This window comes from Sebastes fasciatus, chromosome 4, assembly GCF_043250625.1.
Source record: "Sebastes fasciatus isolate fSebFas1 chromosome 4, fSebFas1.pri, whole genome shotgun sequence".
Lineage (NCBI taxonomy): Eukaryota > Metazoa > Chordata > Actinopteri > Perciformes > Sebastidae > Sebastes > Sebastes fasciatus.
The window spans coordinates 29,809,773-29,823,814 of NC_133798.1; the positions used below are offsets into that span (position 1 = coordinate 29,809,773).

Here is a 14,042-nt window from a genome sequence, read left to right on the forward strand (position 1 = left end):
TGAGTTTTGTCTCTTTGCTTCTAGACCAGGGGTCAGCAACCTGCATCTCCGGAGCCACATGCAGCTCTTTAGCTCCTCTCCAGTGGCTCCTTATGCATTTATAAAAATGGAAATGAATAACTGTTCTTTGTTTACATTTTCATTTTTATTTATCATTGTCGGAAGGAAATGAGAATATAGATATATTGGCCAAACAATCATTAAAACGACACTTAATTGACATACAAATACCGTTAAGTAAAGCAGAAGTTAAAACTATCATTAAGGACTACATGCACAAAACCTGGCAAGAATACTGGGACTTAAGTGACACAGAGAGACATCTGTACAGTATTCAGAAACATGTAGGAGCTGCTGGAATACAGAGCTGGGGAGCCCAAGGGAAGAGAAGGTCATAACCCGTCTGAAAATAGGACATACAGGATTAAACCAAACACTCCATAGAATAGGAAAGCACCCAACTAGACTATGCACACACTGTAATAAACCAGACACTGTCAAGCATGTTCTTATAGAGTGCAACAAATATGACAAAGAAAAATTTTAATTGTGGAAAAATTTCAATAATTTTATACTTGTTAACATTTACTCAGCATTTCTGTTGTCCTTTTAATGTTTTCTGCTGTTACTATGTATACTGTAATTTTGAAATAATAAAAAGAAAAAAAATATGACAAAGAAAGAAGGGAATTGCTATCAGGAGTACATGATGGAAATCTTACAATGGTGAATCTGTTAGGAAAGACATCTAAGAAAGTACACAATCTTCTAATTAATTACTTAAGGGCAACTGGAATAAAGGAGAGAATTTAATTATTATGAGTATTAATATTATTGTTATTATTATTGATAATTCTTAAAAAAAAAAAATTGAAATTTGAATATTGATTTTACTATTTTTTTATTTATTTTTTCCTGCCAATCTGCTCCACACTCCAGTCCAGTAAGTGGCGGTAATGCACCTATAAGCTGGTTTGCCAACCGCCAATAAACACCAAAGAAGAAGAAGTGTTTTTAGCTCGTCTGTATGTTTACAGTTATCCCTCTATATACAGTTATCCCTCTATACAGTTATCCCTCTATATACAGTTATCCCTCTATATATACAGCATCCAGAGAGAGTTTAAAAGGTGTTTTATTGAACCACATGAAGACGGTGAAGCTGCTCTGTGTTTGACTACATGGAGACCAAAGCTCTGCTGAACGCGGTTCCTCTTGGACACGTTATTGCCAGCGACAAATGGAGAAACTCGTCTCTCATTCAGAGTTTAAAGGGTAATTAATTATTTTATTCCACCGTTTATTCCAACCGTTCAGCATGTAACGTTAACTAATGTCTGTGCTGTTATTTATTCTACGTGGAGACAACAAAAGTACCAAACGCCATTCATAAATATGTCGATTTATGTTTGTTTCGTTTAAATGTAGACAAACAAACCGTGTAGAATATAACTAAACGCCCTGTCTGTTTCAGATACTTCCACTCTTCAATTCGGCTCACATGTCATCACTTTAAAATTGTTTAATAATGTAACTTCTATAAGTTCAAGTACGCTGCTCACCGCCGCTTTAAGCTGTCACAAATGATGAAAAATTGACATTTTACAGATAAAAAAGCGTTGCTAAGAGGTGCTATCAATGCCGAATTGAAGAGTGTTCACTAAAGTGACGGACTAGCCTCCTAAGAATAAATTATATTTTTAATATTATCGTCTTTTGATGATTAGTGCAGCATTTAATAGGTTTTTGAGTGGAGTTCTGCATGAAAGTCATGCACCCACTAGAACTTGCATTCACAATTGGATATTGTGGAATTTATGGCCTCCTTGATATCTGAACACGTACCTTTATTGAATTATATGTCACTCAGTAGTCAGTGCAAATTAATTAATTGTTTTAAGCAAAAGTTGATCAAATTCACTGCTTCTGAAATCTGAATATTTACTGATTTAATTTTAATATGTCAGGTTGGGCTTTGGAAAAGTACGTTGTTTTTTTTTAATCTGACATTTTATGGACCAAAGGATTAATCAAGACTATAATTTTGAGATTAATCGATAGTAAAAATTATCATTAGGCTTAGTTGCTGCCCTACACCTTTGTTACGTGTGTAGTTGGCCTAAGTTTAGGTTCAGAATTATCATTTAAGTTTGATGTAGTACCTCTTGTGTGTTTCTTTGCTTGCACAATGTACTTTGCATTATTTAAGGTGTGCTTTATGTGGCCTCTAGTATTTGATTTCTTTTATCTTTCTTTGCTCACCAAGAAATGTTTATAAGTCTGTCAAATGCAAAATGCAGCTTGTCTCTGCAGATTGATGAAAGGCAATGCATCTTTTAATGAAAGATTAGGACTTTTATTAGGGCTGTTTATTGACAATAATGTGGCGATACGATACGTATCACGATACAGGGGTTACGATTCAAAATAATAAAATATATTGCAATACTGTAAGCAAGGAGCGATTTTTTTTAAATCTAATTTTAGGAAAACTTTCAGGGTGTATCTTTACGAATGAAATAAAGTATTGACTGAGTTATTCTTTGCATGTTAACTACTAATAACAATTATACAGTGTTTTTGAGAATCAATACCGTATTACAAAAAACAAAATATTGCGATCCTTGATATTTTCTTACACAGTCTCGATGTAAAAATGCACTCCTGAACAAGCTTTACTTCCACTATAGGTGGAGGTGTGAAAATCCTCTTTGAGAATGAACTGGGCGTGGCAGACTTCCACCTGCCCAACAAAAGTTGCGTCCTGTACGTGTCTGAGTGTGACATCATAGCAGGAAACAGCTACAAGAGGAAGCTGGTTCGCTACAGAAATGTGAGTTTAATGAACGAGACAACAGACAAAGTGGTTTTGCTAAAAGTCTCTCGGTGATGATCTGTCTGATATAAACAGTTTCCCTCCTGTTTTTACAGACCAGCAGTAGTTTCCAGGAGCTGGTGTTGGTGGAGAACACCAGACTCAGTGAGCAGTACTTCGCTGCTGTGCAGAAGTTTGTGGTGTTTGACCTCGGATTGACTCTGCTGCCGGTCAGCGGGCAGACTGAGGCCTCGCAGCTCATCAGTCAGATCGTGAGTAGTGAAGACAAAACAATAAACCTGCAATAAAAAACAGTTTGATTTATTGATTATGTTAAATTTGTTGATTCAACCATTTTAGGCTTATTTTGTCCTGTTATCTGTGTTTCAGTCGGTGTTCCTCTTTGCTAAAACAGTTTTTGTGTTTGACATAAACCCTGATTATTTTTGAGTCTTTCCACTGAAAGGGACTCTCTGTAAGAATCAGAAATTGCTTGTTAACAGTGACACCTGTGGCCGTTAAATCAATGACAGTCAGCGTCCTGTTACTCGCGCTCACGCTTGTGCTCGCACTACCTAGACATGAGCAAACATCGGTTAAAACAGTTATGGTACATGTCAACAGCCTCCGTCCTTTCCACGCTTCCCATTCGTTGTCTATGTAAGCAGCCGTGCAATGCATTCTGGTAGAATGGCGGCGTGATTTGGCCGCTCCTCATTTGCGTAAAGTTGAGGTCTAGGCTACTTTATGCAAATCGGGGGCGTCCGGCGTGACTCGCCGCCTCAAGAAACTGCCTAGAAACCTTTAAACTAAACATTGTTGATCCAAAATAAAATTTCCTCACCTTCACATCCCTAAGACAAACACAGATCTTTGGTGTAAAAGGCGTAAAGCAGTACACTTAATTGTCTGATGCTGATTTTCCAACCTGCTCTGATCGTCTCCAGGTTCACGGGGAGGGCAGAGAGAACCCCTTCAGGAGGAGGAGTTCGTCTCGGCTGCTGGACCCGCTGGTCCTGGCTCTGGTACAGCACGTCCCCGGGGTCGGCAGGGTCAAAGCTCTGGCTCTGCTGCAGAAATTCTCCAGCATCCAGCAGCTCTGCAACGCCGCCCCCGCCGAGCTGGAGCCCATCGTGGGTCAGGCTGCAGCTCAGCAGATCCACAGCTTCTTCCACAAACCCACTGCGGCTGGAACCTGAAGGCTCGACTCTGGGTCTTTATTTAACCAGGCACGTTTGGATTTAATGGAAACACAGATACACTTTGGACAACATTAACTCTTTATTTGAAAGATTGCTTGAAGAAATCTAACTTTGTGTTTCCTTAAGTGCACAAACTTTAAGAAACACTATTTGCGTCTGTTGACTATGTGGGCTGCCACATTTTGAAGACGTTTCAGTCTGGACCAAAGTGGAGGACCAAGAATGCCGTCCTGAGAGCCACGCTGCTAACGGGTTAAAATGGAGAGCTTCGAAAATGACATAGCTTTTGTGATTTTTGCCGCCGACTTCACTGTATCATTTTCTGTTTTGTATTTTTTGTTTTGCATTAAAAAATTTATTTTGGTTTCTAGGTTTTGGGGTTTTCTGTTATATTCCTTGTTTCATTCATAACTGTCATGAACAGTAAAGGACACAAACACTACAGTCATTGTAAAATTTTATTGAGAGTCAGTGCACAATATAAAACATTATAATGCTATGGGTCATTTCATAACTTTCAAACTCAGCACATCTCTTTTAAAGGTAAACTAACTTAACAATTTCAAAATGCCAAAACCAATGGAAAACCTTTCTTTCTAAACAGTATATAATATCTCTATATTAAGCATCCCTTATTAAACAAACTCAGCTGCCACACACACCTGTGTGCAGATTTCAAGGATGGTCATGCTCATATTAAAATGGATACTGGGTAGTCAAAAATACTTACAATGTAAGTTATCTTTAAATTCCTATTAAACACCAGTTTATTGCTCAGTAATCATACTGTATCCCATAATAACAGAAATAGTGCCAGTTAGTTAAAAATATCTACAATATAAATTCTTTTAAAATTCCCACATTATTTGTTTGTTTCCATTCCCTAACTTCACATCTTGTTCAATTGTACCAACATGTATGTATCACTACATACTGTACTGTTGGCCATGTTACACTGTAATTTGGGAAGAATTCCTCTTTCATAAAGTGCTCTCCAGTAATTTGTTCCAGTATGCACACATTACAATACAATGATCAAACAATAACAAGTTTTGAAATTGAAAATGTGAAAATTGTGAAAATGTGTTTAATTCTGAGTACATTATTTTCTGATGACTTAACAGTCTAAGGAAGGTAATGCAGTTATTAGAATAAATCAGATTGTGTTGGATGACATCAATCAGTGCGGTAACATTGGTGTATTGTAGTAGTAAGCAGCAATGTGAAAAATCAAAGAAATTTACAGAAAGAAAATGCAAAATGCAAAAAAACACATTGATCAGAATTTGAAAAATCAACAATGTCTTCTACACTGTTCATCACCAGAACAATTCATTCATTACATTAAATGAAAGTGAATCTTTCTTTAGGAAATCAAATGGGTGTTCTACTCAGTGTGATTGACAGGAGAAATGATCAGAGGAGCAGAGTTTTTACCATTATTATTAAAAAATGGGCTGAAGAATGGGTAGAGTTTCTCAGTGAAGGAGCAGCCAGTAAAGGAGTAGATAAGAGCTGCAGCATCAACATCATAAAAGGAGACCAGACCCTCCTCATAATCCACAAACACCCCCACCTTCTCAGGCTTCGGCTTCAGAGAGAGACAGACTGCAAGGTCCTCAAGAGCATAGTACTCATTGTCATTCCTTAAACAAATTGTCCAGTAACCATCCTGAGGAGTCAGTATGATTTCTCCCTTCCTGTTGATCGACTCTCTGGCCACTCCTAAATCCCAATTAGTCTTCCCCTTAACTTGAACCTCGTAGTAAAACCTTCCTGAAGAGAAACTCTGCTTTGCTAAGACATTTACACAAATATCAAATCTCTCTGGATTGTCTGGGAGATTCTTATATACATCACCATGTTTAACTTGTTTTCCATCATCAGACAGGATGAGTTTGGGATGTGCTGTATCAGGATCAAGTGTCACATCCACTGCAGACTGCTGGACCCTCTTCAGCTTGGCCTCAAAATGCTTCATCTCTTCATTGAGCATCTCCTTCAGCTGAATCACAGCTCTCACCACAGTCCCCTCAAATGAAGGTGGACAGATGCTGACTCCTGTCCAGTCCTTGGTGGGTGGAGCAGCGTTCAGGGCCGTGAAGCTTTGGAGGAGGTGGAGGTGGTCTTCAGAGCGTGAGAGCTGCTCCACCTCAGTGCTTCTCTTCTTCAGCTCAGAGATTTCCTGTTCCAGGTCTTTGACGAAGCCTTCAGCCTGTTTCTCTGTCTTTCTCTGCTTCTCTTTGACCATGTCGATGAGCTCGGCCTGGCTTCTCTCAACAGACTCTTTCAGAGCGGTGAAGACCTGAACACCAGCTGCTATCTCTCTGTCTGCATCTTCCTTACTGAGCTCCACTGAGTGTTTGATCTCCTGAATCTTCAGCCGTCTCTTCTGGATCATCTGCTGAATTTCAGCCTCTGTCGTCCCCAGCTCGGCCTTCTTTCCTTCACATTCTTCTTTCAGAGGAACAACATCATGTGTCTTGTGGTTTAAAACAGTGCAGAGCATGCAGACACACATCTGGTCGGTCTTGCAGAACAGCTCAAGCAGTTTATCGTGCTTCGTACACATCCTGCCTTCCAGGTTCTCCACAGGGTCGATCAACTGATGTCTTTTCAGGCCTGACACTGTCAGATGAGGCTCCAGATGAGTCTCACAATAGCAGACCAAACACACCAGGCAGGACTTCAGGGCCTTTAGTTTGGTTCCAGTGCAGAGGTCACAGGGAACTTCTCCTGGTTTGGCAGCTTGTTGCTCTGAGCTGCTGCTGCTGGCTTTCTGTTGAGCTGACTGTCTGAACTGAGCAGCCATCTCAGAGATAAAAGTATTGACCTGCAGCTCAGGTTTTGTGGAGAAAATCTTTTTACAGTTGGGGCACTGATAGGGGACTTTAATATTCCAGTGTTCAGTGATGCAGGTTTTGCAGAAGTTGTGTCCACATGGTGTGCTGACTGGATCAGTGAACACATCCAGACAGATGGAGCACAGAAACTGATCTTCAGTCAGCAGACAGCTGGCAGCAGACATATCTACACTCTGAGGACAAAAATGGTAAAAAACAAAACTGTAATTACACATCTTTTGAAAATTAAAAGGCGGTCAGTGCCAGGCATAATTGGCATATTTCAATATGTTTGCTCTAAAAAAATACCTAATTGTTTTGTTTAAAATATAACTGCAGGTACATCCCCTTACAGCAGCTTTGACGGCTGGTTCTATTATCGCACGCTGGTGGGCTTTGAAGCTGTTGTTATCATTTAAGTAAAAAAATTAGGTTAAAAATAATTTAATAAGATGCAAATATAGCTTTTTATGTTTATTTGTGATTCATTTAGGCTACCAGGTAGAGTACACTCAGCGCACTGTGGCTGATTTAGTTAATCAAGGCGTCTAGGAGGCATCCTGATGAGATGCCCGAACCAACTCATTTGGTCTCTTTTGAGTAGAAAGGAACAACGGCTCTACTTTGAGCTCCCTCTGGATGTCTGAGCTCCTCACCCTATCTCAAAGGCTGAGCCCTGCCACCCTACAAAGGAAGCTCATCTCGGCCACCTACCTCCGCGATCTCATTCTCTTGGTCACTACCCAAAGCTCATGACCATAGGTGAGGGTTGGAACGTAGATGGAGCGGTAAATCAAGAGCTTTGCCTTTCGGATCAGCTCCCTCTTCACCACAGCGGTCCTGTACAGCGCCCGCATAACTGCTGACACAGCACCGAACCAGCTGTGCATATCCCGCTCTATTTTTAACCATGACCAAGACCCAGAGATACTTCAACTCCCTTGCATGGAGCAGTGACTCACTCTCAACCTGGAGGGTGCAATCCAACATTTTTTGGCAGAGAACCATGGCCTCAGACTTGGAGGTACTGACTCTCATCCCGACCGCTTCACACTCGGCTGCAAACCGCCCCAGTGCTGCTGAAGGTCACGGTCTGAAGAAGCAAACAGAACCACATCATCTGCAAAGAGCAGAGACGCAATTCTGAGGTCCCCGAACTAGACACTCTCCTTCCCCCCCGGCTGCGCCTTGAGATCCTGTCCATGAAAATCACAAACAGGATCGGTGACAAGGGAGGCCAACATCCTCCGGAAATGTGTTTGACTTTGTCTTTGAGATTCTCGTTATCTCACTTATTCACGGGAGACTTCCCTGTGACGCTCCCTTCACATACACAGCTTCTGTAGCGACACTGACACCTACTGGCAATCCACTGGCACAACTCCCTTACAATGACACTGGCAATAAATAACACTGTACCCTAAATTCTAACCACATTGAACACTTTCTTCTCATAAACACATATGAAACATGACAAACTCTCTTCACTTGCATTACACCCAAGAAATGGTTCTGTTATAACCTACATATGACTTATTGTGCCACACTCACACTAATTAATTGTCACGGTAACCGGCAACCAATTAAATCTATCAATGTACGAAAGCATGTGGGGAAACAAATATGACTGGTCTGCAGTGTAAAGTGTTACTGTAACTAGTAGTGTTCAATAGACTCGGGCCAAATATTTTAATTCCACTTTAACATTGGACTTAACACATGTATTACAATTTACTGTTATATATTTAGACAGTATTTGTCTTTGTTATTTGTTTTATTGAAGCGTATAAGGGAGCAGAGCAAAAGGCAAATCGCCTTCTCTGTCCAAAGACCTTTTAGAGTCAGAGAGTCAGCTTGGACAAAGAGGAGGAAGAGGAGGATCAGAGAGAGAGGATGAAGATACAGAGAGCAGAGAATCAGACACATTCGATGTGCAGAAGAAAAGATGGAAGCTACTGCTCTGGACTACAGGAAATTATATACAATATAATTTCTCCTCACAGCCCCCACGGCCACCGATGAACCTCAGTTAAACATCTGCCCTGAGTGGAACTTCCTGTCTGAAGCTGAAGTTTTGAGTTATTACCAGTTGTTGAAACACAGTAAATATTATCAGCTGAGCTGCCTACAGAAACAGAGAAGTTGAGGAAAGAGTTTAAAGGTCAAGGCTGTTTACCAAAGTGTTTAACAGCTATGTAAGTTGTAATGTGTCAATTTTCTGCCTTTACAAGCACTAAAATAAGTTGTCAGATAAAATCAGATACTGCACTCAGTGTTTGGACAATCCAAAGGGCATTTAAGCTACACTAGTTAACTTTTAGCATGACTAGTTCATCTGGTGTTTCCTCTGCTATGGATTCTAGTTTGAACTAAATCTTGACAGTTAGTGCATGTAGTCTCTGTAGGTCAGTGTACTCACCAGTGTTTGGCAGAGATTCTGCTGTGTTGTTGATAAAAACCTGCTGGATTCAGTTAAATGTTTCTTTAGAGAGAAACACAGAGACTTGTCTCGACTGCAGCTCTGCTGTTGCTCAGACAAACTTTCATTTTCATTTCAGGAAATGAGACGTTGCAGCTCTCCCCTTTCAGTGTTGCTCCTCCTTTCAGTGTAGCTCTGTCAGTGAGGCTTTATTTAAATACCTTGACATGTCTTTGGAACAAGATGAGTTTTTTTAGTTTTCATTTCTTCTTTTCTCTCCAGTGGAAGTAAACAGCAGCCAAAAGAACATACAACTACAAACAGACAACATGACAAAAGAGGTCAGTGCAAGATATTCAAGAACATCCTGTATCTTTAGATCAACAGGCTACAACGCTTCCTCTACAGTCCCTCTATAATCCCACAAACACTCAAATGTTCAGCTCACTGTTTATCCTGCAATTTCACTTTTCTGCTGCTTTACAAACTGTTTACCATTTTTTCTTTATGCTACAGTTTTATTACTGATCACATTACAGGAGAAAAAAGTAAAGAAAAACTGAGATAGAAAACTTGTCACTTGGCCAAAAGTTTGTGATTTTGAGGTTTCAAAAGTCTTCTAGTAAAATTCTTCTTTCAAAGAATTGTTAACTGAAATTAAAATTGTGTATTTTAAAAAAGTTCTTTAATTAGAGATTAGAGATTAGATATTAAGGCCTGACTACTACTCAGGCTTTAATTGCTTTCAAACACACAGGATGTCTGAGAAAACACAGGGGATTTATAGTAAGCACTTTTATTTTAATGCATGATTTTGAAAATCTTACAATGTAGATATTTGAAAGTTAATGTAGCTGAGATCGGCACCTTTCAATGCAAAGGCTGGACAATGAAATACTCAAGTCCGGTCTGTGGCTGTCTAATTAATTTTTCATTGTTCTAGAATTTTACCAGGTCAAAACTTGAATTGTTTTGCTTTCAGGCTCAAGTTAAGTCAAGCCTCAATGGAGTTAAGTGATAGTTCGGGTGTTTTGAAGTGGGGTTGTATGAGGTACTCTGTGTATTACTTACAGTACATGACGGTCGGTGTGCCCCCAGCTTGGAGAAACAGACAGAAGCACCGACACTTGAGCAAAGCAATGTGCTGCTGTGGACGGGGACGGCAGAAAAGTGTATTTTAGCCACCTAAAAAAATCAATACCCGTTAAGTGTACGCTACATTTAGAATATTTTCACCGCTTTATCTTGCTGTGAGAGACCTTTCCTTCTCCTTTCTGACGGGGAACTGAACTGAAAGGGAAACATATCTATGCTCTCTTCAAAGCCAGCAGGTTCAGATGACAAAGACAGTATAGATACGTTTCACCTTCAGTTCAGTTTGCTGTGGGAAAAATATTCTAAATATAGCGTACATTTAAACCGAAATAATTTTTTTTAGGTGAGCCTTTCTTCTAGGTGGCTAAAATACATTTTCTGCCGTACCTGTCCACAGAAGTAGGCTACATTGCTTTGCTCCGGTGTCAGTGCTCCTGTCTGTTTCTCAAAACTGGGGGCACGCCGACCGTCATCTACAGTAAGTAATACACCTACAATGGATACGTACCTGATAAAACCCCACTTCAAAACACATGAACTATCCGTTTAAAGGGGGACTACGCCCATTTAAAATATTCATACATGTTAATCCTATGGTCAAAGACAGCCCAAAAAATATTATTTAACATGAACAACTCTCTCCAAAATCTAAAGAGAGCTAAAACTCAAACTCATGATGTCATAGGGTATAAAGTGTGGAACTGATCCATAGTTAATGAATTTGGAAAGATGTTCTAGATGACACTGAGAGCATCCAGGGGAATATTCTGAGTATATGGGAACATTTTCTGTTCAGCTGAGAACACAATAATAGAGTAAAGCTCATTTGGGTATAAAAAGAAAACAAACTTTCTAGTTCAGTCTCCCAGTTCATTGTCTATGGAGCAGCTCCAGACTTTATACCCTATTACATCACAAGTTGAAACTTACTTCTCTGGTTTCTGGCTTTGAGAGAGGAGCTCATGACCACAAATATTGATTGAACTTTCCTAGGCCATGGAAATAATATATTGGATTTCTTAATTTAGGTGATGTTCCCCTTTAAGTCTCAAGTCCTATTACTTTACGAAACGTGTGTTAAAACATGTGAAAACATCTCAGACTGCAGAGAGTCACAGCTGAGTTGGTTAGATATTAGTTATAGATAAACTATGTGTGTTAGAAAGGGTGGCAATGACACAAAAAGCTCCCCACTTACTAGAAAGAGTACTTGTACCAATTAGACTTAGATTTAATTGTGCTCCTGCATTAATGTAATCTGCTTCATCAACAGACTGTGTAGATATTCATTAAGAGCATGACCTCATATGACCACAGGCTGCAGTTGAACTCCACTAGAGGACGTCCTCAGATGTCACTTATTCTCTAAAAAGTAGTAGCACTGGTTTAGTGTTCACATCAACTGCTCAAACACAACTAAACCCTTTCTATAACACTATGTTATTTGATACTACTAACTATCTCAAATGTGGTGGGTGTTGGAGCTCGTCAACTGAAGTCAGTCTGAGAACAGCTGATGATGTTTTTAAATCACATTATTTGGTGTCATTATAGAAACACCATCAGCTGTTTTTTCAGCTTTGATATCAATCAAAACTAAATAACTTAATCAGACACAATAAAAACTTTAGTTTGCTTTTGTTTATTTAAAAAGAAAAAGAGAGAAAAGTGAATTACTTTTGTCTTATTCATAAACTGCTCTTCAGTAATTTGTTCCAGTATGCAACACTTCTTATATAGACAATGATCTGATAATAAACAATTTGAATTTGACACGTACAAATGCTTCTGATTTCTGCGTACATTGTTTTTCATGATTTAACAGTCTTGAAGGCAGGTAATGCAGTTATTAGAATGAATTAGACTATATTAGATAATATCAATCAGTGTGGTAAAATCTGTGTGTTGTAGTAATAAGTAGGAATGTGACAAATCAAATAAAAACATTTTCAGGATAAAAGAAAAAATCTGTAAAAACAACAATGTATAACCAATAAATACACATGTATTACATCAAATGAAAGTGAATCTTGGTTGTTCTACTCAGTTTGATTGACAGTAGAGATGATCAGAGAGGCAGAGTTTTTACCACCATAGTAAGGACCAAAGAATGGGTAGAGTTTCTCGGTGAAGCAGCAGCCAGTAAAGGAGTAGATAAGAGCTGCAGCATCAACATCATAAAAGGAGACCAGACCCTCCTCATAATCCACAAACACCCCCACCTTCTCAGGCTGAGATTTCAGAGAGAGAAGGACTCTAGGGTCAGCAAGAGCTTTGTGCTCCATTTCATTCCTCAACCATATCGTCCAGTGACCATTCTGAGGAGACAGTATGATTTTCCCCTTCCTGTTGATCGACTCTCTGGCCACTCCTAAAGTCCACTCAGTCTTCCCTTTAACTTGAACCTCGTAGTAAAATCTTCCTGAAGAGAAACTCTGCTTTGCTAAGACACAAACACTAGTATCAAATCTCTCTGGATGGTTTGGGAGATTCTTCTTTACATCACCACAGTTCACTTGTTTTCCATCATCAGACAGGATGAGGTAGGGATTTGCTGTATCAGGATCAAGTGTCACATCCACTGCAGACTGCTGGACCCTCTTCAGCTTGGCCTCAAGCAGCTTCTTCATCTGTTTACTGAGCGTCTCCTCCAGCTGATTCACAGCTCTCACCACAGTCCCCTCATACAAAGATGGACGGACGCTGACTTGTGTCCAGTCCTTAATGGGCAGAGCAGTGTTCAGGGAGGTGAAGCTTTGGAGGACGTGGAGGTGGTCTTCAGAGAGTAAGAGCTGCTCCACCTCAGTGCTTCTCTTCTTCAGCTCAGAGATTTCCTGTTCCAGCTCTTTGATGAAGCCTTCAACCTGTTTCTCTGTCTTTCTCTGCTTCTCTTTGATCGTGTCGATGAGCTCGGTCTGGCTTCTCTCAACAGACTCCTTCAGAGTGGTGAAGACCAGAACACCATCTGCTATCTCTCTGTCTGCATCTTCCTTACTGAGCCCCACTGAGTGTTTCATCTCCTGAATCTTCAGCCGTCTCTTCTGGATCATCTGTTGAATTTCATCCTCTAGCTCAGCTTTCTTTCCATCATATCCTTCTTTCAGAGGAACAACATCATGTGTCTTGTGGTCTGAAATAGTGCAGAGCATGCAGACACACATCTGGTCGGTCTTACAGAACAGTTCCAGCAGTTTATCGTGCTTCGTACACATCCTGCCTTCAAGGTTCTCCACTTGGTCGATCAGCTGATGTCTTTTCAGAGCTGACCGTGTCAGATGAGGCACCAGGTGAGTCTCACAGTAGGATTCCAGACACACCAGGCAGGACTTCAGGGCCTTCAGTTTGGTTCCAGTGCAGACGTCACAGGGAACTTCTCCTGATTTGGCAGCTTGTTGCTCTGAGCTGCTGCTGCTGGCTTTCTGTTGAGCTGACTGTCTGAACTGAGTAGCCATCTCAGAGATGAAAGTATTGACCTGCAGCTCAGGTCTAATGTTGAAAACCTCTTTACAGTTGGGACACTGGCATAGGACATTAATATCCCAGTGTTCAGTGATACAGGTTTTACAGAAGTTGTGTCCACATGGTATGGTGACTGGATCAGTGAACACATCCAGACAGATGGAGCACAGAAACTGATCTTCAGTCAGCAGACAGCTGGCAGCAGACAT

The 14,042-nt window shown here is 40.2% G+C and overlaps 2 protein-coding genes and 1 pseudogene across 2 annotated transcripts; 1 reads left to right on the plus strand and 2 right to left on the minus strand.

Annotated features, from left to right (window-relative positions):
• Positions 1-985: 985 nt before the first annotated feature.
• Positions 986-4,387, plus strand: faap24 (FA core complex associated protein 24). Its single transcript, XM_074633503.1, has 4 exons — positions 986-1,275; positions 2,691-2,833; positions 2,932-3,087; positions 3,763-4,387. The coding sequence occupies exons 1-4, from the start codon at positions 1,182-1,184 to the stop codon at positions 4,012-4,014; spliced, it is 645 nt and encodes a 214-aa protein (XP_074489604.1). The 5' UTR covers positions 986-1,181; the 3' UTR covers positions 4,015-4,387.
• Positions 4,388-4,462: 75 nt separating this feature from the next.
• Positions 4,463-9,564, minus strand: LOC141766554 (E3 ubiquitin-protein ligase TRIM21-like; annotated as a pseudogene).
• Positions 9,565-11,108: 1,544 nt separating this feature from the next.
• LOC141766860 (zinc finger protein RFP-like) lies at positions 11,109-14,042 on the minus strand. The gene is made up of 2 exons (XM_074634036.1): positions 12,597-14,042; positions 11,109-11,141 (listed from the first exon to the last, which is right to left on the minus strand). Exons 1-2 carry the CDS (start codon positions 14,040-14,042, stop codon positions 11,109-11,111), a joined length of 1,479 nt encoding a protein of 492 aa, XP_074490137.1.